The 27,059-nt window shown below is 42.0% G+C and overlaps 1 protein-coding gene across 2 annotated transcripts in view; it reads left to right on the top strand.

The window, feature by feature from the left end:
• The first annotated feature begins 12,058 nt into the window (after positions 1–12,058).
• The window catches only part of LOC146662892 (jumonji domain-containing protein 1C-like), a 119,755-nt gene continuing 104,754 nt past the window's right edge, over positions 12,059–27,059 (top strand). For both annotated transcript variants that reach the window (XM_085415464.1, XM_085415462.1), the window contains exon 1: positions 12,059–12,525. In XM_085415464.1, coding sequence (XP_085271590.1) covers positions 12,370–12,525 — 156 coding nt within the window. In that variant the 5' untranslated portion in view covers positions 12,059–12,369. The remainder of the gene's footprint in view (positions 12,526–27,059) is intronic.

Raw genomic sequence — 27,059 nt, 5'->3', positions numbered from 1 at the left:
AAATATAACAATGTGTGCCGCTATATCAGAAAGAGGTGTGGCCACACACATTCCCAGTTTAGGGCCCTACAATACACAAAAGCTCCTCAATTTTTTGGACCACCTTTATACTGATCTGATCCCAGAAAATGAGAGAGGTGAAGAAGGACCTCAGCTACCACATTATGTCATTGTGTGGGATAATGTGAACTTCCACCGCGGCCCACGCATCAGAACCTGGTTCACCACCCATCCCCGGATGCTAATGGAGTTTCTTCCACCTTACTCTCCTTTCCTAAATCCAATTGAGGAGTTTTTTTCAGCTTGGAGGTGGAGGGTGTATGAGCATCAGGCTCAAGACCAGAGGGCCCTGCTGCATGTGAGGACATCACAGGGGATCAATGTAGGGGATGGTTGAGACATTCACACCGTTTCTTCCCTCGCTGCATCGCAAGAGAAAATATCCGTTGTGATGTGGATGAGAATTTATGGCCTGACAGAGAGCAGCGCGTCGATGGCCAGGGGGATGAGGATGGTGGCCAGGAAAGAGAGGGTGACAATGGCGACCACTGAAAATATTACTGTACTATAGTTCTGAAACTTTATGTACAGTATGGTAGGCTAGAGTTTGTTTGTTTTTTGTTTGTGTTTATGACTGTTCACATTTACAGAATCCTGTATATGTTTTCTTTTCACAGTATGTTCTCTAATGTTAACATTTCTTTGTACGAATAAAAATGTTTACAGTTTCCTTGAGTATGAGTGGTTTATTGGAGGCTGATTTTACTGTAAAGTCTTTTAGTTTTATTCATAGTGGTATTCTGTTGCTAGACCTGTGCCTCAGTGACAAAACGTCTAAGCATTTTGACTTGCAGTGCTTAAACAATGCCAAAGGTACAATGCATTTTGGGGGCATTGACTATTTATATGGGAAGGATATTTAGTTTTGACACATGGATAAACTCTTTTGGGAGAGATATGAGCTTTTGCAGGGGATCCATGGTGTTGTGCTAAACCATCCAGGTTATTTTGACAAAAGCACTAAATGAATGCACATGTGCCAAGGCAATTGAGAAGGATCTGTGCTATTTTGACTGTACTGACCTTTTATATGGGAAAGGAATATGCTTTTGAAGCATGGACGAAGAGTTTGGGGAAAGATATTTGATTTTGCTAGTGAGCTATAATGTTGGGCAGAACTGTAAGTGTCATGAACCGAAGTTCCGTGCGCAAGCTGGACCCAGAAGCAGAACACACACACCAGGGTAGGAGGGAATAAAGAAAGCAAATTTATTATAACTAAAGGTGTCCCGTGAGGGTAGCCGAAAAAACAATGTATGGAACCAGAAGAAACCGAGGGACTGGGGAGGTGAACTGCGCAGGGAACGCCGAGAGCGGGGCTGTGAGAAGCTGCAAAACAAAAAAGAGAAACAGATTACTGGGGTGCGGAAAAAAGGCAGCATACGAGGGAAGGTGGAGTATACGTCTTACGGAGGTAGCCGGGCTGAGTGAACCAGAGGGGGGGGGCTCCAAAAGGGTCGAGACGGCGAGGCTGATAGTGCTTCCGAATCTCAGGCGGACAGGTGGACAGGCAGGTGGCTCGCAAAAACGCCGAGTTGTGATCGCTGAGAGGCGACTACGGACTGGCGTGGAGCAGCAGGTAGGGCAGTATTAAATAGTCCACCTGGTGATCGCCTGGGATGGGATGCAGGTGTGGGGTTAGCAGCCACGCCCGTGGGCGTGGGCATCCCAACAGCACCCCGGACGCCGGGCCGCGGACCATGACAGTAAGACTGTTTGGCCAAATGACCTTATGGTTTTGAGAATGTCATCTCGGTTTCAAGAAATGAGCCAAACCAATCGAGAAAAACTGTAATATGTTTAACACAATCTTCAAGAAGTAAGAGAACATCTGAGGAGTGGAGAAAAATGTGCTGGTAGCGATTTTCAGGAACAAGAGTAATCTATGGAACAGTAGTAACTACAGAGAGATTAATGAGCCATGCAGCTATGGGAAAAAGCTAAAGCTAGGATAAAAAGAGTGGTAATGATTAGTGAGCATGAAGCTGTACTTGCCCAGAAAGAGCACTACCAATGCAATCTAGAGAAGGTCAGATGGAGCTGATCTGTGTCTTTGTGGATCTAGAGAAGCCATATCATAGGGTGCCAAGAGAAGAAGTGTGGTACTGGATGAAGAAGTCAAAAGTGTCAGAGAAGTATGCGAGCGTGGTGGAGGGCATCGATAAGGACAGCGAGACAGTGGTGAGCTGTAGGGTGGAAGTAACAGATGGGTTCAAGATGCAGCTGGGATTATATCACAGATGTTCTGAGAGCCCCTCATTATTTGTGATAGTGTTGGACAAGTTGGCACATGAGGTCAGGCATGGACTACAGTGATCTGTAAGGAGAGTATGGAGCAGATGGAACAGAGCCTAGAGAGGTGAAGGTATGCACTGAAGAGAAGAGGGATGAGTCAAGTGTTTGAAAGTAGATACATTTAAATACCTGGACATTATTATCCAAAACAACAGACAGTGCACAAAATCTGTGAAGAAGAGAGCAGGCAGTGCGGACTGAGTGTCAGGAGGACAGCAGAAAGAGTGAAAGGAAAAGTTTATAAGCTGGTATGGAGAACTGCTATGATGTATGGTTTGGAGATGGTAGTGCTGACGAAAAACCAGAAGCAGAGCAGGACCAGGCTGGTCAGGATTGGAAATGAGTATATCAGAGGGACAAAGTCAGAGAGGCAGGGTTGAAATGATTTGGATGTGTGCAGAGGAGGGATAGTGAGAGGCTTGGTGTGATGGAGGATGGTAGGGATAGGGCTAGATGGAGGCCGCTGAAAGACGAAGAAGACCAAACACATCCCTACTCAGCTGTACACTGACTGTGACTGGTCACATCTGACCAACTCATCTAGGGCTAGAAATCTAGAAAGCCGTTGAAGTATTTCTTTAAACAGCATGAATATGCACATGTCGAGGAGCGTGTCAGGCTACATTTCACTGTGTGTTATACTTGTATAACTATGCATGTGACAAATAAAGAACCTTGAATATGCAGTGAGTTCTTCTGCTAATTTAAGGAACTGGGATGTCTTTAGCAGAGCTCCCCAGCAGGTCTTGTATTATGTAAAAGCACAATATAAATGTGTACAGTACAGTATAGAATCCAATAATGTTCATCCCACAGTGTCATTTCTTCATAGTTATCACAATACTCTTGCTTTCAAATTGGTCTTACTCGTCTGCTGATACCTACCGCTGCTCTGTGCCTTCTTCGTACTCTTTTGTTTTCTCTTTCTTGCATTTCCTTGTCCGTCCGTTCTATGACTGCATTTCCTCAGGATCTTTTCCCTTTTTTTTTCAATGCCGCTCTTCTTCCATCGCTCGTCAAGCTCTCGTTCTCTCCTTATCTTGCATCCCACAAGCCTGGAGATCACTGCAGGCTGATTGCTACATGCTTCACGCATATAAACCTTGACGCTGTCCTTACAGTTTTTCTCAGTCGCTTTGGTGCGTTTCTCAGATCAGAATTGAAATTCTCATAACTATTAGTTCAACCTCCACAACACTCAGTCATTTGTGCACATCATAGTAGCAATTTCTCCTCTCTCTGAACAAACTGCAAATGATTTTGGACATGAATCAGTTGCTTCCATACATTTCCCTGCTGCTTTCTGACATTTCCATTTGCTTATGTCATGTCAGTCAAAAGTAATCATACCTATGGATGCTGAATAGTCGTTCCCAATAAAACTAATAGTCATACATCCATTGCTTGAGTCATCACACACAAAATTGTTGAACTAGTTATCACATGCCAAATATTGGCCATCTGTCAAGCAAATCCTATACCTTTCTGTATCATTGTTCCTGGAAATGTCTCCGAAATTGAACAATTGATCTCGGGTGAATTACAGCTGTCACTCATGAGGAGGCGTGTGAAAGTTTAGTTGTAACCAATGACAAACAACTTGTTCACTGTCAATTATGGATGAATCCTGTGAATCCCCAATTGGCAAGCATATATAAACTGCGCAGGGGCTAGTGTGTACCATTTCTACACTTCTGTGACACAAAATGGAAGGTCAGCACCGTGGAAGAGGGGTGAGGATGCAGGGAGGAAGGGGAAGAGGGAGAAGAGGCAGATATAGGCGGATTCCCAATGAAATAAGGGCTACAATTGTGGACCATGTTGTCAATCACGGCCTCACCATGGAGGAGGCTGGTCGAAGGGTGCAACCCAATATTGGAAGAACTACTGTCAGTTCAATCATTCAAACATTCCGTAGGGAAAACAGGTATGCAAACAGTAATACACTGTACTGTACTGTGCCATCTCAGACACATCACATGTTACTGTACTGTATTTGCAATTTCACAAAAAGTTCACTCTGCACCACATAGGATTGTAAGACAACCTCGCGGAGGCGGAAGAGGGCCCCTTTTTACCCCACAGCAAGAAGAAGCCATTTGTGCAATGGTCATTGCAAACAATGCAATAAAGCTGAGAGACATACAAAGCGCTGTCATAGAGAATTACACGGTATTTGGCAATATTGAATCTGTTCCAATTTCAACAATTGACAGAGTACTCAAGAAAAATGAAATCCACATGAGCAAATGGCCCTGCTAGCAGCCATGGATGCAGCATGTGACGACATCACAGCAGGGTCCTGCAGAGGATGGATTCGCCACTCCAGGAGATACTTTCCTCGCTGCATTGCGAGGGATAACATCTGTTGTGATGTAGATGAAAATATGTGGCCAGACAGACAGGAACGTCTGGATGTGCCAGAATGATTTACTGTACTGTTACATGTGCTGTTTATTGTTCACATTAGTGCACAGCTCTACCAAATGGGTGATTTTATGTTTACATGTATTCTACAGTGCACAAGTGACTGTAGCATATTTTTCTTTTGCACAATTCTGTAGGATTACAAACACTTCTACACAATGGAAATGTGAAACGTACGTATTCAGTGTCTCAGTTACTCCCAAGACTCCCATAACATCTACAGTGACTTTACTGCACATTTCAGATGGCTGTACAGGTAGGCCATAGTGCTGTCGTCAGCATTTTCAGGTGTCACCAATTGTTTTTGCAATGGGAAACACTGAAATTATAAACTGTCAGAGTGGAAACATGACAATGCCATTTGACTATCTTGTTCATAAAGATGGTGTCAAGACTTTTCATTTTGATGGCACTGACAGTTTCATTGACATGGATACTTGCTTTTGAGGTGTGGATAATCAATTCTGTGCATGTGACGTGCTTTTGCAGGCTATCTACTAGGTTTTGCAGTTTGCACTAATTGTTTTGGGAAATGCACTAACTGCTGTGCAAATGTTAATGGTGTTCTGAGAAACGCACCAAAGCGACTGAGAAAAACTGTAAGATGCCTCCACTCCACTCCATTGAGACGTAAGCACATGAACGCAAAAGCAGACAAATGCGCAATCCTGGACAGGGCTACACATGAGTAGGAGACTCACACAGACCTTCCCTCTCTCATTCTGCTTTGCTCTGCCCTATTCTCCTCCTCTTGCCTTCACTGCTCCTTTTTTAGTCTTGCTTGTTTATAGTAAGTCGATGGAAGACGTGGAGTAAACCACACAGGAGAGAGATCAAACATGCCAGCTGCATTTTAAATTCTGATTGAGATAGATAGATAGATAGATAGATAGATAGATAGATAGATAGATAGATAGATAGATAGATAGATAGATAGATAGATAGATAGATAGATAGATAGATAGATAGATAGATAGATAGATAGATAGATAGATAGATAGATAGATAGATAGATAGATAGATAGATAGATATTTTAACCATTACAGAAAAATAACTCATAATCATCTCACAGATGTAACATTATCTACAGCTACTTTCATTACCATTGATATTCATTTAGTCTTTTTCTCCCATTGATCTTTCTGAGTTAACTTCTACCATTTTAATGCTTCAATCTTAAATATGATCAACCTATCTCTAATAATCAGCTACGTACCACAGGCCTTCAAGCTGGCTGTAGTTAAACCTTTACTCAAAAAGCATCCCTAGACCCAGCAGTCTTAGCTAATTATAGGCCAATCTCCAACCTTCCTTTTATATCAAACATCCTTGCCTGCACATGCCTGCAGCACAGAAACAGCTTTAGTGAAGGTTACAAATGATCTTCTTATGGCCTCTGACAGTGGACTCATCTCTGTGCTTGTCCTGCTAGACCTCAGTGCAGCGTTCGATACTGTCGACCATAATATCCTATTAGAGCGATTAGAACATGCTGTAGGTATTACAGGTACTGCTATTAGGAGTTGGTGGGGTCTCTCTGGTGTGGTTTCATGGGTTTTGCTTCCTTTTTCAGCACAGGTAGTTGGGGCGGTGTGTCACAGGATGCTGGCACACCAGCGGTACATCAGACGTCATTTGATAGCGCGTTCTTAAGGAGCAGCGCGACGGACGCCTGGTGTCGGAATGTTGTCGCCTCCCTGAGTTTTAATGTGTTGATTGAGCTCTGCGGCGTGCACTACGGCAAACCCATGTTTTGGATTTGGTCTGCTTATCCGCATTCCTGTATCCTTAGCTGGACCCATCACCCGCCTGCCTGCCAGGTGCTGGTGAAGCCGCATTTCCTGGATTTCTATGGAGCTCAACCTTGAGATCTACCTCTGCATCCCGGAGATTTTCGGTGTGACAAGTGAGCTCCCCAACTCTCCCCATGCCTGTTGCCGTTTGCTATCGATTGTTTGGTGTCTTCCCCTAAAACTTCGTTTCCCTTTTTCCCGTAGATCCACCCTGTGTGCGCTGATTTCCCCGTTCACTCCGAATGCGTGTCAGCTTCCTTCCCTGGTTTTCCCTCGTTTATTTTACAACCTCCCAGCCTATGTAAATACTCCGGGCACTGTAAATAAAAAGCACCTTTTGCACTTCTTACATCTCTGTGTGTTCTGCCATAGAGTCCGCTCCTTCAGCTTAACAACTGCGCTGCAGTGGTTTGTATCATATCTATCTAATAGACTCCAGTTTGTGCATGTAAATGGAGAGTCCTCTTCACACACTGAGGTTAATTATGGAGTTCCACAGGGTTCAGTGCTAGGACCAATTCTGTTTACATTATACATGCTTCCCTTAGGCAGCATCATTAGAAGACATAGCATACATTTACACTGCTATGCAGATGACACCCAGCTCTATCTGTCCATGAAGCCAGATAACACACACCAATGAGTTAAACTGCAGGAATGTCTTAAAGACATAAAGACCTGGATGGCTGCTAATTTTCTGCTTCTTAATTCAGATCAAACTGAGGTTATTGTACTCGGCCCTGAAAATCTTAGAAATATGGTATCTAACCAGATTCTTACTCTGGATGGCATTACCTTGGCCTCCAGTAACACTGTGAGGAACCTTGGAGTCATTTTTGACCAGGACATGTCCTTCAATGCACATATTAAACAAATATGTAAGACTGCTTTCTTCCATTTGTGCAACATCTCTAAAGTTAGAAATATCCTGTCTCAGAGTGACGCTGAAAAACTAGTTCATGCATTTATTACTTCCAGGCTGGACGACTGTAATTCATTATTATCAGGATGTCCTAAAAACTCCCTGAAAAGACTTCAGCTAATCCAAAATGCTGCAGCAAGAGTCCTGACAGGGACTAGAAAGAGAGAGCAGATTTCTCCTGTTTTGGCTTCCTGTTAAATCCAGAATTCAAAATCCTGCTCCTCACATACAAGCTCTTAAATAATCAGGCCCCATCTTATCTTAATGACCTTGTAGTACCATATCACCCTATTAGAGCACTTCGCTCTCGCTCTGCAGGCCTACTTGTTGTTCCTAGAGTATTTAAAAGTAGAATGGGAGGCAGAGCCTTCAGTTTTCAGGCCCCTCTTCTGTGGAACCAGCTTCCAGTTTGGATTCAGGAGACAGACACTAGCTCTACTTTCAAGATTAGGCTTCAAACTTTCCTTTTTGCTAAAGCATATAGTTAGGGCTGGACCAGGTGACCCTGAATCCTCCCTTAGTTATGCTGCAATAGACGTAGGCTGCGTGTTTCTTCTTCAGTCACCTTTCTCACTCACTATGTGTTAACAGACCTCTCTGCATTGAATCATATCTGTTATTAACCTCTGTCTCTCTTCCACAGCATGTCTTTATCCCGTCTTCCTTCTCTCACCCCAACCAATCGCAGCAGATGGCCCCGCCCCTCCCTGAGCCTGGTTCTGCTGGAGGTTTCTTCCTGTTAAAAGGGAGTTTTTCCTTCCCACTGTCACCAAAGTGCTGCTCATAGGGGTCATATGATTGTTGGTTTTTCTCTGTATGTATTATTGTACAATCTACTGTGCAATATAAAGCGCCTTGAGGCGACTGTTGTTATGATTTGGTGCCACTGACTCTGATATCCTAGGTGCTTACAATAATGCTACAGCAGTCATTTGGCATCTGCTGGTGCATGCCACATTTGGTTGATGTGGATAGGGCCCATGCCACTGGGCAACTTCAAGCTGGTGTTCTGCAAATCCAAGCTGCAGTATTCTCTGCATTAGTTGTCGGTGCTCGTCTCATCTCCCAAGTTTAGCTCATTAGTCCAAGTTTGAATTTTTATTTATCTTTTATTGTTCATGTATTTTGTTTCTAGGTTCATTTTTGCCAGCAAATAAAAGCTGCTGCTTTAAGTTAAGTTCTCCGTCTCAGAGTCCTGCGTTTGGGTCCAACCCCTGCCTGCCAAACAGCTTACCATAACAGCAATGCCATATCTCCACAGTCTGAGCCTGGACTCTATCCTCTAAAATGACAATGTTAATTCCCCAGAGAATGGGGTTTATTAGAGACTACATCCAGAATTTGGGAGTGGAGAGAATGGAATGGCCTGCCTGCAGTCCTGACCTCAATCCCACCAAACACCTGTGGGATCAACTTGGCCGTGCTGTTCATGCCAGAGTGACCAATATATTCACATTGGCTGACTTGTGACATTGAAGAATGGAATGCCCACAGCAGTGTGTGACCAAGTGGTGACTAGCATGAGAAGGAAGTGCCAGCCTGCTGTGGCTGTGTATCGTCCTTCCACATGGTTCTATGGCCTGTGTTTGTTAAATGAATAAATTGTTAAATTGCCAAAATGTCATGTTTCTTAGGACTTCAATCATCCAACCCAATAAACAACACCAAACAAACTCTGGCTATTGCTGATTCTGTTTTTGGACATGAAGCTGACACCAACAACCATAGTGAAGTATCTTCCAGTGGCCAAAGCAGGTGACATCGCAGGAGCTCTGAAACTGTTGGCTAAGGATAAACATAAATTCTGTAAAACTATAACTCCCATTGGCAGTAATACCAGTCAGCTACATCAATAAGAGGTCACTAAAATTTGAATTGAATCAGTATGTAACAGTCAAAACAATGTTGTACTAGGTAGTTTTCTCTGGTTCCCACTAATTGGACCAGGAGTGATGTGTTTAGCCACATGTCCTTCTTAAATTGCTGGTTGTCTGAACGGTTCCAAAAAATAATGTGGGCTTTATAGATAATTGGAAGACTTTCTGGGGAATACCTGGTCTTGTTAGGAGCTACAACATCCAATCCTTGGATGGAGCTAATCTCTTTTCTAGGAATCTGGTCAAACCCCCCAAACTATCCAGAGTTGAGACCAGGAAGCAGAGTTTCAGTCTGGTAAATGGATTGGTTCTTATATAGTGCTTTTCTACTCTGAGAACTCAGTGTTCATACAGTGCACAGTCTGGAGCAGACAGGGATCAAACCACCAACCTTCCGATTAGTAGGTGACCTGACTGCGTCAGCTCCAGACCACCAAAAGACAACAAAAAGTCCCAAAGAAAGAACAATGTGGTATCTACAACTATTGCGGGGCCTACCGTGTTATTGTATGGTCTACCTTATAGTATAAAGCGCCTTGACGCAACTGTTGTTGTGATTTGGCGCTATATAAATGAATTAATTTCAACTGAATTACAACTGCACCAAAGAGTAAAACAGTGAAATGCAGATTATTAAGTTTCTCTCTTAAGTTCCTATTGGTACATGAATTAATAATTCATCAACGTATTGATGTACTCTGCCTTACGGACACCTGGTTACAGCAGGTGGATTATCTTAGTTTAAATGAATCAACACCCGAGTCATACTAACTGTTAGAATCCTTGAAGCTCAAGTTGAGGCGGGTGAGTGGCAACAATCTTCCACTCGAGGTTATCAATCAACCAAAGACCCAGAAAGTGTTTTAATTGTATTTGTTGATATTTGTCGTCCTCCTGGACCTTAATCAGAGTTTCTATCTGATGTCTCCAGGTATACCCTGGGCCTGCTCCTGGAAAGACATGCCCAGCCAAAACACCTAGCCCAGGAGGCGACAGCCTTAGCTGTCTCCTTTCGATGTGGAGTAGCAGCACTGCTCTGAACACCTCCTGACTGACTGAAGTCCTCACCCTATCGCTAAGGCAGAGCCCATCCACCTTTCTGAGAAAATTTCCACTGCTTGTATCTCAGTCTAATTGTGTTAACAAGAAGATCGGACTGAGATACAAGACTCCCCCAAACAACAACGCACCACCTGGTGGCGGATGGATGCATAACATTCAGGACACAATAATTTACTGACATTGGGCATCACATAAAAACATAACAATTAGATTAAACAAGTAAATCCGACCAGTGACAACAACAACAATTACTCGGCTAGTCATACATTGTGAAGTATTACATCTCCACAGCGCAATACCATTGATATTTATTTAGACTTTTGTTGTCCAATTGATCTTTGTGAGTTCACCTTCAGTAATTACTTCCTCCAAACAATCAATGTGTGTTTTAGACCCCATTGCAACAAGACTGTTCAGAGAAGCCCTATCATTTATTAATGCTTCAACATTAAAAACTGTAAACCTATGAATAGGCTAAGTGCCTGAAAATGCTTCAACAAGAGTACTGACAGGGACTAAAAAGAGAGAGTATATTTCACTGGTGTCCCTTCATTGGCTCTCTGTTAAATCCAAAATTGAATTAAAAACCCTTATTATTACATAAAAGGTCTTAAATAATCAGGCCCCATCTTATCTTAATGACCTTGTAGTACCATATCAGCCTATTAGAGCACTTCGCTCTCGCTCTGCAGGCCTACTTGTTGTTCCTAGAGTATTTAAAAGTAGAATGGGAGGCAGAGCCTTCAGTTTTCAGGCCCCTCTTCTGTGGAACCAGCTTCCAGTTTGGATTCAGGAGACAGACACTATCTCTACTTTCAAGATCAGGCTTCAAACTTTCCTTTTTGACAAAGAATATTATAAGGATGACCCTTAATCCTTCCTTAAGTGTTTCTTCTTGACTCACCTTTATGTGTGTTTGTACACCATTCTGCATGTAATTATTAGTTATTAATAATCTCTAGTTGTGTGTCTTTTTCCCGTCAGTCCCTGAGCCTGGTTCTGCTGGAGGTTTCTTCTTGTTACAAGGAAGTTTGTCCTTCCCGCTGTCACCAAAGTGCTTGCTCATAAGGAGTCAACTAAATGTTGGGGTATTCGCTGTATTATTGTAGGATCTTTACCTTACAACATAAAGCAGCTTGAGGCAGACTGTTGTTGTTGAGACCCCCCAAGCACACTGGGTATGTTCTTTGTAGCCATTAAAGAGTAGAGATTAATAGTAATTTTGCAAGAAAAAAGAAAAAAAAAACTCTCTCTCTCACACACACACGCACCAAAAAACCCCAACTTTCATACTGGGATAGTGATGAAAAACGTATACCTTTAGTAGAATGGATAAATGATTACATTATTTATAATATATATTAATATAAACAACATATTAAACAAAATATAGATGATATAAACATAATTTCCTCCAGAATTGTTACCTTCCTATATTAATGCTGCTTGTGATGGCAGAAATAGAAGTGCAGTCCCGCTAACAGAGCGGGAGCATAACAAGGAATTTGAACATTAGCCGTTCATTATATTAGCCTCGACTCGTGGCGGTAATAGTCGGTGTAGTATTAGCAAAAATAGTACCAATTATTCGACGGAGCGGAGGGACACCAGCGTGCTGCGGTTTGTGAATGTCTAGGGATCAGCGGAGAAACACCAATGGATGGCGGCTGTGCTGCGGTTCAATGTTCCACCGTTTTTTCAAGTGGAGAGAAAAGGCGACTGACGCTTGAACGGGTGGAGACTGCTACACGTTTAAATCCCCCGGGTCGGTTTTTCATCTTTCAGCAAGGCCAACTTTTCTTTTTTTCCTTTTCCTCCCATCCGTTGGATTATTTAGAGCTGTTTTAATGTCGTAAGTTACAGGTCTGCAAGGGCGTCGTTGTTGGGAAGTTTATTCCGGGGGGGGTGGGGGGGTTTGACCAGCAAAGGGCCATGGCAGTCGAGGCTCGGCCGGAGCTGGTCGGGAAGCGGTTCCTCTGTGTCAGCGGTGACGAGCCGCCTGAAATCGGCGACATTGGTCGGTGGCCGTGGAGGTCCGGGGTTATACGGGCCGTCAACCATCGTGACAGCGACAATGCCGAGCTGACGGTAAGGAAAATGCTGACTTTGTCCTCGTAGTTGTCTGTTACATGCAAAGCAAACGGGAAAATCTCTGTGGTTGGTGGCTAGCCAGCGAGGCACTGTTGTAGGCTTGCCAGGCGGAAATTATTTTGCGGCTTTCTTTTCGGTCGCTGCGACTCTTCGGACGCAGGAGTCTGTGGTGTGTATGCACACCTGATTAGTAGAATATGTTGCATTGTTTACGTGTGAGTTTGGCTAGTTTTCGGACCGCTTAAGCCTGCGAGTCAATGCGTGGTAGCTTGGAAAGCAAACGGTTAGTTCAGGTCTAAGTTCTGCGCTTATTTACATGAAATCCTCCAACTTGTGTCTTCCATTAGGCACGCGCTGTGGCTCAGACTGATTTAAGTGGGCTGGTTATTCAGTTAGTGCCCAGATCATTTGAAGCGCGGTGTGCCTCTGCCAGCCTGAGGGATATTGTAAGGGTCGATTGACACATAATCAATGCGAAGCACCGAGTGACACGTGAATGGCTCATGTTGTCATTGGAGAAAAGCATGTGTAGGAATTTGAGTCCCTGCTTTACACTGCAGATCAGCTGACGCGTGTCAAGTTGGCTTTCCACAGACGTTAAATAGTCGTTATTACTTCGTGGTTACTAGTCTCCGTCCGTGTTATTAGGGCATTTCTTGTGGCCACTCGGACTTGCGCACGGGTGCGGGAATGCTAGGATTTCCAAACACACAACAGAAGAGGCTCGCTGCAGGCTGAACAAAGGCCATTTTGTCTTCAAGTAAAATATATGGTTTGCATTTTCAAAAAGGACCTTCTGTCACGCTCCTGTCACGCAGGTGCCCATACGTTTCCCGCTTCACGTGTAATAATTGCATTCGTAATAGTAGCCGGGCAGTAAATACACGACCCCTCCTTCCTATAAAGAGGCATTTTTTATAACGGGCTAACGTGCCAAAGCCAGCAAACAATGAAATATTTGCCCTGACAAGCCCTTGGCTGGCGAACGCAGTGTATAGTGCATTCTCCCCTTTTCTTTTGTTCAGTCTTTTTTGACTGCCTATGCAGATAACTGGCAGAAGCCCCAGCCCAGCTCTGATTTGATGCTTTAGCCTGTTGTCTTTGTCTATATGTTCCCTTTTTTGAGAGCAGTAAAGCGTCTGGCTTTAAAGCTTATGGCGAATTTAATCATGTGATTGTCACAGAGCTCTGTGGCGGATTTATTCTTTGTGTATGATTTTATTTGTCAAGTTAATTTCTTGCATATTTTCCAACGATTTTGAAGCTTAAACGTTTTTTTTTTCAGTGTTCTTAGTCCTTGGCAGACCATAGATGCAACTGATTAATACTGATGTCTTTTTGATTAGAGAGTGGACGAATTTGTGTTGTCACACCTTCCTTGCTTTCTGTTATTCATATAATCAAAGTATCAGGCTGGCATGGGTGGTTATCTTTCATGAATTAATTACAGTTTCATAACAAAACATTGTTGGTGCCTTCACTAGATCAGACATGTGCTTCTTTGTACTGGACAACAGCCGTGTCCCCAGATTACTAATGCCCAGTAGAGCTGGTCCTTGTCTGTGATGTAACTTAGGCATGGAGTAGTGTTCTACTTTAATTCCATACAGTGTGGCACAGTCTCATTAGCAAGGGGCTTAACTATCAGAGTGAATACAGTGGAGAGGGATTTGAGAGTAGATTAGAGGAAGTGTGTCAAGCCAGGTTGCCAGGCCTTTGTCAAGTGTCTCTGATCAGATAGGCCAAAAGTTCATATTTACTGTTAATGCTCACTGAGATTTATTACTCAGCAGATACAAATGTAGAAAAAAGAGAACGCCCCTTAATGTTTTTCACGTTTGTGGCTGAAGTAGAAATCAATGAGTGTGTATCAAAAATCCGTTGGACAGAACAGCACTTAAGAATTCCTGTAAAGACGATCCTCTTGGTTTCACTGTCTTAAAGTTGCATTTAATTCTAGGGCTGTTCGATATATCGATATATATCGGATGACGATATAAAAACATCTATCGTTTCATTTTACGCTATCGTTTATTTGGTGGTGTCGCAAAATAAACTGTTTACAGCAATATTTGTTCATGGTTCTGATGGTCGCTGTAGTGGCTTCTTCTTCAATTTCTTAAAGTTCTCTCTTTCTCTTATATTTAATATAACCACACTACAGACGGACAAGCGCCTGTTTTTATGTGTTGTCGTTAGCAACAACGACGGTAACACCATCGCGTGTCCGCTTGTTTATGTTTCACAATAAAGCTCAAGATCCTGTTGAGACGTTTCAAAATAAACTGAATCACGCGAAAGAGCAGATTATTTACAGATGAGAATTAAAAAAGACAAGCCAGGTGCTAAAAAATAAACCTTAGACTCAAACGTTAGAAAGTTACAACTTATGTCTAAAAATGTATAGTTTCATACATCGGTTAAAACACTCGACTCCAGCTACACGACGCACAACAGGAAACACTTCACACAAGTCGAGCTGCCCGAGATTCACAGAATTTACAGAAAATGTTACATTTTTGTGATTTATATCGTTATCGGACGATAGACGTCTTATATCGGGATATGAGATTCTGGACATATCGCACAGCCCTATTTAACTCTTATATGGAGTGGAAGAGCTTATTACTTGATTTGGAAAAAGAAAGAAAATATGTTGTTTCTCTGATTGTTGCAGTGCGGTCCGTGTGACCTGATCACAGACAGCGTTGATGCACTGAGATGTGATCGGTCAGACGTATTCATATCGTATTCATTTGGTTGCATGGTTAGCCAACCATGTTGGCTACTCACAGTTTCTAGAGTTCATTTTGCATAAGACAGTTTAACAATTGTGTGTAAATATGAAGAGCTCCGAATTAAGTGACCATATACCCTGTGTGTTTACTCAAGGGTTGGTACAGGGTGCTTTGGAGGTCATTGTTGGTAACTGGTTGTTTATAAAGGTCTTCTAAGCTATATTATCAGGGTTGATTGAGTTAATGTAGAGTTTTCCCAGGTATGACATGAGAAAACAAAAAAGTGAAACTCGTTGGTATTTTGACTTCTGCATTTTTCACTCTAACACTCGTGGATTGAGTCAGTGAGCATGGAAATAATCATAATTGTCTTTGTGTGATTTTACCAGGTTAATATTCAAAATTCAAAGAGCCATGAAATGCTGTGGACTGTGTCTGACAGAGATTTTATTATGTCAAAATTATTTAAGATCTTAAATTTGACATCTGGCTAAGCTGTATATCAAGTAAAGTGGCAGAACCTGTTTTACCTTTAATATAAAACATCTTCAGTCAGGCGTGGGCGATATATCGAATATACTCGATGTATTGCTAGTTTTTGCATGTACGATGGTTAATGGTTATGATAAAGCCATGTTGAGTATAAATTGCCATAGAAATATTAAGCTGTCTGCATATGAGGTTTTCCTCTCCCACACGCTGCGAAGGCATTATTACTCCGTTATTACTCCGTTATTACTCCTACTTTCAGTTTTTATTTTGTCTCATGAATTCATGATGATGTTGAAAAAAAATGTTGAACGGTGTATGGTTCAAAATAACATTTGGCTTTGGAGGTTGTAAACATATCGTGATATATGTCGTTTATTGTGATATAGCCCAAAAAAATATCATGATATTAGATTTTCCTCATGTTAACCCAGTCCTACCTTGAGTGTAGTGATTTGGTCCTATATAAATAACACTGAATTAAACGCAGCACGGTGGTTAGCACTGTTGCCGCACAGCAAGAAGGTCCTGAGTTCAATTCCACCATCAGGCCGGGGTCTTTCTGTGTGGAGTTTGCATGTTCTCCCCGTGTTTGCGTGGGTTCCCTCCGGGTACTCCGGCTTCCTCCCACCGTCCAAAGACATGCAGCTTGTGGGGATAGGTTAATTGATTTATCCAAATTGCCACTAGGTGTGAATGTGCGAGTGAATGTGAGTGCGAATGGTTGTCTGTCCCTGTGTGTTGGCCCTGCGAAAGACTGGCGACCTGTCCAGGGTGTACCGCCCTATGACAGCTGGGATAGGCTCCAGCGCCCCCCGCGACCCTGAAAAGGATAAGTGGAAGCGAATGGATGGATGGATTAAACGCTGTTTTCTGTTTGTCTTCAAATCATTTGTTTTCAAAGTACTTTCTGACAAATAAACAAGTAACACTGATTGCTTCTCAGTGTCCTGCAGTTTAACTATGACTTCATTATGTTGGACTACAACCTGTAGGCCTCATTCATCTCAGTGAGCTTGACATAACGTGACATGAACCATTGTTCACTCCTCTCCTGGTCAGAGTGACCCTTGCCAGAGGTGTTTGTTTATCTCTTCACGAGCGTCTTTTTGCCCAGGAGCAGGCTTACAAATACATTGTAACTAAATCTTAATCCTGTTACACAGAATGTCATAACTGTTAGTTAATAAGATACAATGTATCTGTTTTGATGAAATAACAGTTTAGTTTGATACAGTTGGTTCTGCTTATAATGATATTTAATGAGTAGCCGCAGGGTTAGATTCAGTCTACGTGTGTTTATTTTCCATCTCATGTCATATCATGTCAGGCTCTTGTTACTTCCTAATCTATTTGCAGTGTCACTAGGTGTTTGCCACCTGAGAAGCCTAAAGTCATTTTAATTAGCTCTGCTTCGGTTCTGGCCAGTGGCGTGTCTAGAAAATTTTTGTTGGGGGGGCCAGGTAGGGGCACAGATTTGGAGAAGGGTGGCAGATTTAATTGGCAGATAATGTTTAAAAAAAAAATTCTACCAACCCTTAACCATAATTCAATAATCCTATAAACCTAATAACCAAATGCACTTTTAACTCTTATTAGAATGAGATTTTAACCACTACGGTGCAAAGTTTTTAGATACTGCGTTGATAAAGTACAAGAGATACAATCAGTGCTTTGTCAGTGTTTACTCAGCATTCAAGGACATCAATATTTGCATAGCATTTTTACTGACATGTAGTGCACATATGTTTTGGGCAAAAACATTTTTGAAAATTAAAATACGAACATTTGTAACAAACAACTGACAAATTAGCCAATGCAAAACTTTATCTGCCTGTTAAAAAAAGAAGATAATCTTCTCACAAACTGGTGTTTGATTTTGAAACAGGAAAAAAGTGGGGAAACAAATGAAAAGACTAACATTTGAATAAAACCTGAAAGCAAGTAAATACTTTCTATGCTGCCTTATGGTAAACTTTGGTAATATTGATAAAGAACAACACTGGCTGATGATAAAATACAGTCAGCTGGCATGGTGACACTGCCAGTATTAACCTGCAGGGCTGGACTGGGACAAAAAAAATTGGGCATTTTTACTACAGACCGACCCACCAGGTATTAAAGCCATAAAGCCTTTGAATGAAAACAAACGCTGTTGTGACAGTGATGTACAGTCTTTTTGGTATATGTATGATTTCTATACATTTTACGTCAGATAAAAACTTTGGTTGTAAGATTTAGATAATTATTTAATAAAAACTAGGTATTTTAAATGAGAATAAGAAAGAAAAGTATTTCTTTGTGCCCACCTTTCCCTGTTAATGCCCTACCTGCCCCCTGGCAACACTTTGCTAGACCCGCCCCTGCACAGTTACCAGCTGTCAGCTACATAAAAAAGGATCCTGGTGTTATTTATCTCTCAGAAACAGTTCATAACTTCAACTCATTCATGTCACCTAAAAGGTAAACCTGTTTCTCCATCACCTGTTCAGCTCTGATGATTCAGTAAGGACATCTCCTGGTTTCATCTTCATGTTTCCCTCTCACCACATATCCAAACCGACATCATGACCAGCAGCTTTACAGCTGTGGCTCCAGCAAACATCAGCTGATACTAGAAATTAATATTAAATACATTCTAACAACAGCTGATCAAGCTTAAACGTGCTGCTGTTGTTTAGCGCGACATCTGGCGCAAAGTGGGCGATAAACAAACAAGAGAGAAAAGCCGATCAGCTGATCATTGATCAGTTTCATGATTGAAGTAGCAACAGGAGAGGGAGGGGGAGAGAATGAGAGAAGAAGAGGCAGCTGTGCAGCATAAAGACAGAATAAATCCAGCTTTGTGTCTTTTTTCCATTCTAGCTGAAGTCCGGGACAAACTGCATCTCTTCTCAGCTCAATACGAAACGCGTAATATTTTCTCTGAATGAGGGACCATTCCATTTTTTTAAGGAGCCGTTGGCAACTCTACTAACTAACCTTATGAATAAAATAAAGTTCACTATCAGTAACATCATAGCACCCACCCAGCTGTATAAAAACTCCGTCAAGCTGGCTAGAACGCAGTATGAGTTATTGCAACTGACAGTAAAAAGTCAGCAACATGAAAATAAACTCCACCTAAACGTGGTTTATATCTGACCCAGATAGACTGCAGCTCATAACTTCTTACCTGAAGTTCAGTTCACCTGACACTCGGACTGGTGGCTGCCTCGGGTCTCTCCTCCTGCCTCCCCTTCCCTCATCCACCTGTTGCCTCTGTGGAAGCCCCGTCATAGCCACCACCAAACAACGGAGTTATTTCTACACATCGACCTGCATCTGGCCAATCCACCACCTCTCATTGTTCATGCCATTACAAAAAATAAAATAAAATAAGTCACCGGGCACATGCCCGGTATTCCCGATGGCCAGTCCAGCTATGTTAACCTGCAACCAAATCTGCAGCTCTATACAGCAATGTTACGACTTAGATTATATCTTATAACTCATAACTCTTATGTTAGCTGCCCTCAGTAGCATACTGTCTGAAATATTCCACAGCTGCAATAATTCTTTAAGTGTTATTTTTTCCTTGGTATTCTAATTTCACCGAAGTTTACTAAACTCAACAAACTTAATATTACTTACCGGGACATTTATTCTGTCCTCATTTTCTTTCACCGAAAAATTGTTTCCTGCAGTGCCATCTTTCGCGCTTGGCTCTCCTACCTTTGCTAACGTGATGCACATAGCGCAGAAGCGATGCTGCATTCACTTACACTCGGATATCTGAGCGTCACCGTGAAAACATAATCGGACATTTGATATTTGATTGAATTTTATTGTTTTGCCTTTGGGGTGGCACCTGGGGTGGCCAGTCTGGTTTGGGGGGTGGCCTGTGCCCCCCCAGGCCACCCCGCTGGACACGCCATTGGTTCTGGCAGGATTTTTAAAAAGAATAAAGTTCAGAAAATGAAAATAAATTACTCCATTGATGATTTTTGTGAGTTCCTCTGCATTTGAGCCAGTATTGGTTCTGCAAGCACTCTGAAACACAAACTGGTAGCAGGTTTAAATGGAACTGATATAAAATGATAAATATTAACCCGAGAGCTGAACATCTGTGAAGCAGTCATATTAAACAATGTCTAAACAGCATTATAGGCCCCCATAGTTTTCAGTTGCTTGAGAGACAGTGACACATGCTTAAAGAAAAGGCAAAGCTCAGCAGCAAAGCTCTACTCTGGCACATTAGACACAAAATTGACAAACTCATCTGGATTCACAGTGAATAGAAAGGGCAGGGCAGCCAGGTCATTGCCTATAGGAGCTTTTGTTTTTCATTACAATCCACTGTGTGTGTGTGTGTGTGTGTGTGTGTGTGTGTAGAACCTTTGGTGCCAGTTTGTTTTTAAGGCTGTAGCCTTCGGTCCATCACTGTGTGGCTAATCAGCAGAAAATAACAGGCTGTGAGTGGAAAAGAACCTTCCACATACAGAATCCATGCATGGGTGTTGCAGTGTGTGTGAGTGTGTGTGTTGGGTCGTGAATAACAACATTGTTTAGAAACAGAGGGAATAAATGTGGCAGAATAGATGCTGTCAGCTTCTTGTGTAGATGTAGGCTTAGTCCACATGAAATAGACCCATATACTATATCATTCTGTACAAGACACAATGGATTTGAGTTCTTTGCATTGTTGTTCGGTGCTTCGTCTGTTTTTCAGTTTTCACTTAAAATGTGTTCTTCAACAGGTCAGTCCAAATTATAGTCACATGACTGTACATATGAGTCACATGGTCTTCAATTCATTTTGTTACATGGTTAAAAAATATTGTAAAATTTCTGTTAATATTGTGAAGAAGCTTTGTATTATCTCAGGCCGAGCTTCTCACCACCGCGCACTCATTTCTTTTATGCTCTGTAAAAATCTCTCATAGAGCTGTCGACAAATACTCTAAATTTCATTATATAATTGAATAGTTAAAAAAAGATTTGGGAGAAAAGAAGCACTTGTGTCTGTTTCGTGAGCCACACAGGATGTAAAGCTGAAAAACGATGTTGTTGGGAGGTTAGCTGAGCACAGTTAAGACTTTAAATGTACTGCAAATTCTTCAGGATATTCTTGTAGTACTACGTTTCTCACATTAGTTATAGCATTCGTTTCAGTTCAATCAGGTAAATAAATGAAATGTGTAGAATGGTTATATTTATTTATTAGGTTGGCATCAGTGCATTGAGCTACATTTTGCAATATGACATCCAAGCTGTGAGGTGTCTGTGCAGCGCGGTAACGAGATCCACCAAATGTTAGTGGTTTGTTTTCTGGTGCCTAAGGAAACAAAATGTAATCTGAAGCCAAGTTGGGATGGCTGGATGCACCCTTCCCCCATTGCTGTCAGACACACACACACACACACACACACACACACACACACACACACTGAACCTCATTGCTTCATACAGCAGCCACAAAGTCTTCTACAGGCTCTCGGGCTTCCTAGATATCCCTGGGAATATATTAGGCTCCTCTAGTCAGCAGCTGCTCTAGCTTCCTGCAGGACCTTGTCAGACCTCAGTGGGCTGTTCTTCTGTTCTTAGTGTGGCATGGTGTAACTGTATAATGCTAAAACGTATTATAACCTTGTGTATTGTTCCTAGCTGCAGCAATACATTTAATGTTAAAACCAAAGGAAGGCTGTCCATTTTCACTTTGTCTATTAAGCAGTAAGTGATTCTTCATTGATGGCTAGCTGCACTGAAATGAGAGAATGCATCAGGTAGCAGTAATGCTAACTGATGCTAAGGTTTGTAGAGCACTTTTTAAATGATGACTTGTTGGAGAGGGTGTTTGAGTCAGGTGCACTGTGCTCTGCTGCACTAAGCTTCAGTCTGATACTCTGTGGTTGACTTTTCCCTGTAATAGGTTGGGTGTACGATATTCCACCCATCTTATTTGCAAAGAAATGACTCTGCACCATAACGAGAGGGCCAGGTGGCACAATCAGTGGGCAGAGCAGAGGTCCACAACGTCCGATCAGGAGCATTTCATGTAATATTACGGTGTAATTTAACCCCTATATATCCTGGGGTTAAGTTGTTCTTTTCCCAGGCACACTGCAACCATAACAGAGTTTTTTTTATCATGGCATGATTGGGAATCCTAATATCATCAACATCTGTGGAAGGAACAAAAATCGCCACTGTACCATCTCCTTCGCTTTGTTTTTTCTCGCTTGTAGTGGTAAGAAGTAATCTAGTTACTGAGATAATGTGGTCAAACTAGAAAAAAGCTCAAGTTTCCAAAACAGTTTTTAAACAAATTGAACTGGAGCACTTTCAAGGACTTTCTTGACAGACCAGAAGTAAAACTAATTTCTTTTCCCTGTGTAAGTAATGGTCAGGAGGTAAGGCAAAGCAACAGTAAAGCTGTGTATCATGAAAATACTCAAAAGTTCATTTAACGGCAACATTTTAAAATAGAAATACATCAAAGTGCAGCAGGAAAGCACTAATGAAGCTAAACAGAATGAAATAACTAACCTCTCATGCCTTACTGGAGAATTCCCAAGCTCTCCGAATCACCGTCCAGTTGAACGATGTGCTCTGCACAGTGTGCGAGGGCGGACACACCAAACAGCTCCCATATCAGGATTTTGACTGTGTAATATTTCAGCCAGAGCAGTGAAACTTCCAGTACTCCGCTCTCACAGCAGAGCATGTATAACTGAGTTATAGAAGGAAGATCCCAAAGCATCGTCCTGCAGATTGACTCACTTGCTATCATCAGTGTCTACGCCTTCATCAGGTGGTGTCATCTGCCCGCTCCAAACCTTGCAGTTGTTCGTCTGAGCTGCTTTCTTCCATTAAAGCTTCTCTTCCTCACTGAGTGTTTGCTCTATAAGGTAAATGCCTCATCTTTTGGTTTTCTGTGTTAAAAACCCAACACAGTGAGTAATGAGTGATGCAGCGACGTTACAGTGGTGAGCTGGAAAATGATTATACATCTAAAGAAAAAGGACAGTCATTTTAATTTTTCATAAAATAAATGAGCATCACACAAACCACTCACATGATTTAATTTCTGTGTGTAGACAGACTGTGTAGTTTTTATTACATTTTGGCCTCATGTTGAATTTCACATCATCATCCCCCAAATAATTCAACTCAATTAAATCAAAACACAATGCAAAGTAGTATTAAACTGTCATCATATCAGCTAACCTCATGCCCTGTTTTCACTCTGTGGGAAGGCTTCAGTAATGGATCACAGCTCAGTGAGTGGGTTACCTTTGGAGGATAACAGTGCGTGGCCGAGCTCTTTGGAAAACCTTCTAAGCTCTCAGTGTAGGCATGAATCAACAGCTACGTGAACAGCTTTGTTTAGTCAGGATCTTTTTCTGTAGACGGCTTTGAGCAAACTACATAATGCACTGTGTAGGCCAATGTCACGGATAAATCAAAACATGTGAGCTGACCTGTGGGGTTTCCACAGCAAAGTCAGTGTCTCAGTAAAGCATGTAGGGAGGAAGCATAAGGAGCGAGTAAACCTGAGCTCGTCTGACTGCTTCAGCACCTCTGTCCTCACGCTTGGCTGATTTGGCATAAAAGAGGTAATGCAATACTACACACTGAGATGGTTTGACTGGACTTAATGTCTAAAATGTTTCTTCAATTTGTATATAGCTGGGATCCAAATAAGTAGTATAGATCAACGCCACCATGGGATGTCTCTCATAAAAGCAACTCGACTCAATAAATGACTTGTGTCGCACTTCAGACTCATTTCAGTCCAGCCCAGAGCTGTTCTGTGTGTTTTTGAACGCTGCTGTCAGTCAACCAGGAGACTGGCTGGGCCCTCTAACGAGACTGTTACCAAAGAATGTGAGCGAAGCTATTTTTGTGTAGCCAGTAATGAGGAGGTTGTACTCATTCAGTTTGGAACATCTCCCACATGGATTGATGGAGGCACTGTGGCTCGCATGCGTTCATCTTTTCTTCTGCTGCCGTCTTCAGTTTTGGAGCACAGGGTGAGTGGAGTGTTGTTTGTCTGCTACCTGTGAGCAGTGAGCTTCAACTTACCCGCTACATAATGCGCCCGACTTCTGTCCTAGCTGAAACCAGTCGGCCCTGAAACATAATTCACTTAATCTTGTCATCTACTGATTCGTTATATTAAACGTGGTTGCTCTGTGCCAGTGGGACACTACAAAGCATAGAGTGACAGCTGGCGTGCCGGCAGCCTCAGTAGATGAATTTTAAACAGAACACTTTGTTCTCTGTGAGCAAAGACACCAACCATTCCTACCTGATAAGACTGTGATGAACAATATAAATCTCCTATTATGGTTTTGTCACTACCACCACCATAGATGCTGGCTGTCATGGTTACTGAAGCACACCACCTCGTTGATTTCTCTAAATCTTACCATGTGTTTTTATAAACAACAATAAGGTAACACCTTAATCGCCTGCCTAATCCTGGTAGGGCTCACCGTGCTCCCAGTATGGCTTAGACCCACTGGGGCACCGTGCCAGGCTGATGCTGGTCACGTCTGTTCTGGTGATTGTTTTTGTCATGCAGGGGGATCCACTGTACTGAGCGGGGTGTGCTTTATACTAACATTAATATTACTGATTAATGTTCTCCTGATAGTCCTTTAATAATATGGTGAGCATCTAGTCTGATGGAGTCTGCTTTTGGCTTCACCTGTGGCTCCGGTCGGTGCCCTTATTGGACTTAAAGAAGCATTGCAATAATAATCACATCTCTAAAAAGCTGCCGTTATATTTTATGTGTTGGATGCTCTCTTTACTTATGTGGAATTAGTTGTTTTTCATGTATCTACCACATGATGTGTTTGTTGCAGTGCAGGGTTGTGTCCAAGGATGATGACGTCAGCAGTGTTGATTTTTAAATGAAAGCTTAATCTGACGGTGCAAACTCCACTGTGTGCTGGGAGGCCACCATTAAGGAATAATTATATCTCAGCTATTTAACTGATGAAGTCCACTTATGTTAATTCTGGTGTTCTAAATTGTTCATTGTTGTATATGAACGTCCACGTGTGTCTTTACTAGGGCTGCCACAAACGATTATTTTGATAGTCGACTAGTCACCGATTATTTTTGCGATTAGTCGACTAATCAGATCATCATCCACTGAACGTAAAAGTACAGCTTATTGCACCAGCAGCATCTGCTCTTATATCACTATCATTAGCTTACAGCTTTAAGTGTTTAAGGTCTGTGCTAACTAAAAATAAAGACAAGATGATAGTTTATTCAATTTTAATGAAATTTGCAGATTGTTTCGGTGAAGTTTAATAAACTCCTTGCTATCTAAAATATAACAGGACACCGGAGTAAATTCTCCAGCATCTCACACTTCTGATAACCAGTTGTTTATTCAGCTGTGTAAAAACTATAACTTTAATCTCAGACAAACTGATTTACTCAGGAACAAATAAAATATTAAAAAAGCCAAACAATAACATTTTTAAGTTATCTAAGTGACTCATATATATTTAACCTGAGTAGCGACAGACGGCGGTGGGTTTGAAAACGATTTGGGTGAGCCTTGCCCCGGCTAACTATCGAGCTAGTGGGTAACAGACGTCTCCGAAAACGTCGGAGTGCTTTTGAAAATATGTGGTGTCCTGATAAACTGAGCAGATATTTGAGGTTTACACAGCTACATTCTCGCCTGAAAATATGTTAAACGTTTATTTTGTGACCCAGAAAGAATAATAAGAGTAATATTAAAACTAACTAGCTGCCGCCATTGTTGGAAACTGAGCTGGGCTGCGCTATGAATTCTGGGACACAGCTGCTTCTTCTTCTTCTTCGGGGTTTAACGGCAGCTGGCATCCTTGTACATGCAGTGCTGCCATCTTCTGTTTCAGTCCGTTATTACACTCTTAAATCCTGCTACTTATTCCTGCGTCTTTTGTGATCTTACAAAGCTTCAAACGACACGTCGACTATTAAATCAGTCGTCGACGATTTTGATAGTCGACGTAATCGTGACTAGTCGACTAATCGTGGCAGCCCTAGTCTTTACCTGAGTTTCTTCTGTTTGGGTAGCACAGAGTGTGGAGAATAAATGGTGCACGTTAACCTCCTCCTGCCTCGACCCGGCTGTGATACGAGTATACCGAATACTTCTTTGTTTAACTGCTGGGTATACCCAGATGGAAGTTATTGTATGTGCTGTACTCCAGTTTACCTCCGAGCTGTATGTGTAGATCCAGTTTCCAGGCGATAAACGTATAGTCCAGCAGACGAGGTGTAATCTAAGTTGATCGCTTGACCATTAAATGAGTTTGAATGCTAACCACTGAATGACGTTATAGCAGGAAATGCAAAACCCACTGTCGGTTCTTTGTCTCTTACCTCTGTCCGTCTGTTTGATCAAATAGCTCAAAAAGATTTCTGCACACCTAGGGCTGTGCAATATGACCAGAATCTCATATCCCGATATAAGACATCTATCGTCCGATAACCATATAAATCACAAAAATGTAACATTTTCTGTAAATTCTGTGAATCTCGGGCAGCTCGTCTTGCGTGAAGTGTTTCCAGCTGCGCGTCGTGTAGCTGGAGTCGAGTGTTTTAACCGATGTATGAAACGATACATTTTTAATCTTGATGCTTGCTCAATCATCCAGGTAACTAAATCAAAGGCAGCCATTCCCCAACTCTCTGTCAATGGGACTCATGGCCATTGATCAGTGGTCATTGATCAGTGGTCATTGATCAGTGGTCATGAGAATTTGCATAATTAAGATTAAGGACCTGACCTCCCAGCCCATTGTTCCTTCAGTGGGCTGGTTTCAGTCATTATGCACATGTCCTGTTTATAAGATTGGAACCTGCAGTCAGCTGAGACTGAAGACGTCACTTCGTCCAGATGAACAGAATTAACTTTTGGAGATACATCTTTAGACATAAGTTGTAACGGCGCCGTTTTCTTTGTGAGTATTTATTACACGGCGTGCTGCGGGGAAAAGCCTGTTCTAACGTTTGAGTCTGAGCTTTATTTTTTAGCTCCTGGCGTCTTTTTTACTTCTCATCCGTAAATAATCTGCTCTTTCACGTGATTCAGTTTATTTTGAAAAGTCTCAACAGGATCTTGAGCTTTATTGTGAAAGGTTTATGTAGAAAATAAACAAGCGGACACGCGATGGTGTTACCGTCGTTGTTGCTAACGACAACGCATAAAAACAGGTGCTTGTCCGTCCGTAGTGTGGTTATATTAAATATAAGAGAAAGAGAGAACTTTAACTAATGAATACAGCCACTGAAAACATATTGCTG

This window comes from Rhamphochromis longiceps, linkage group LG8 (assembly GCF_057381845.1).
Source record: "Rhamphochromis longiceps isolate RC_006_pf linkage group LG8, R_longiceps_female_GT1.1, whole genome shotgun sequence".
Classification (NCBI taxonomy): domain Eukaryota; kingdom Metazoa; phylum Chordata; class Actinopteri; order Cichliformes; family Cichlidae; genus Rhamphochromis; species Rhamphochromis longiceps.
Note: the sequence above shows the minus strand (reverse complement) of the source record. Positions and strands in the feature narration are given on the sequence as shown.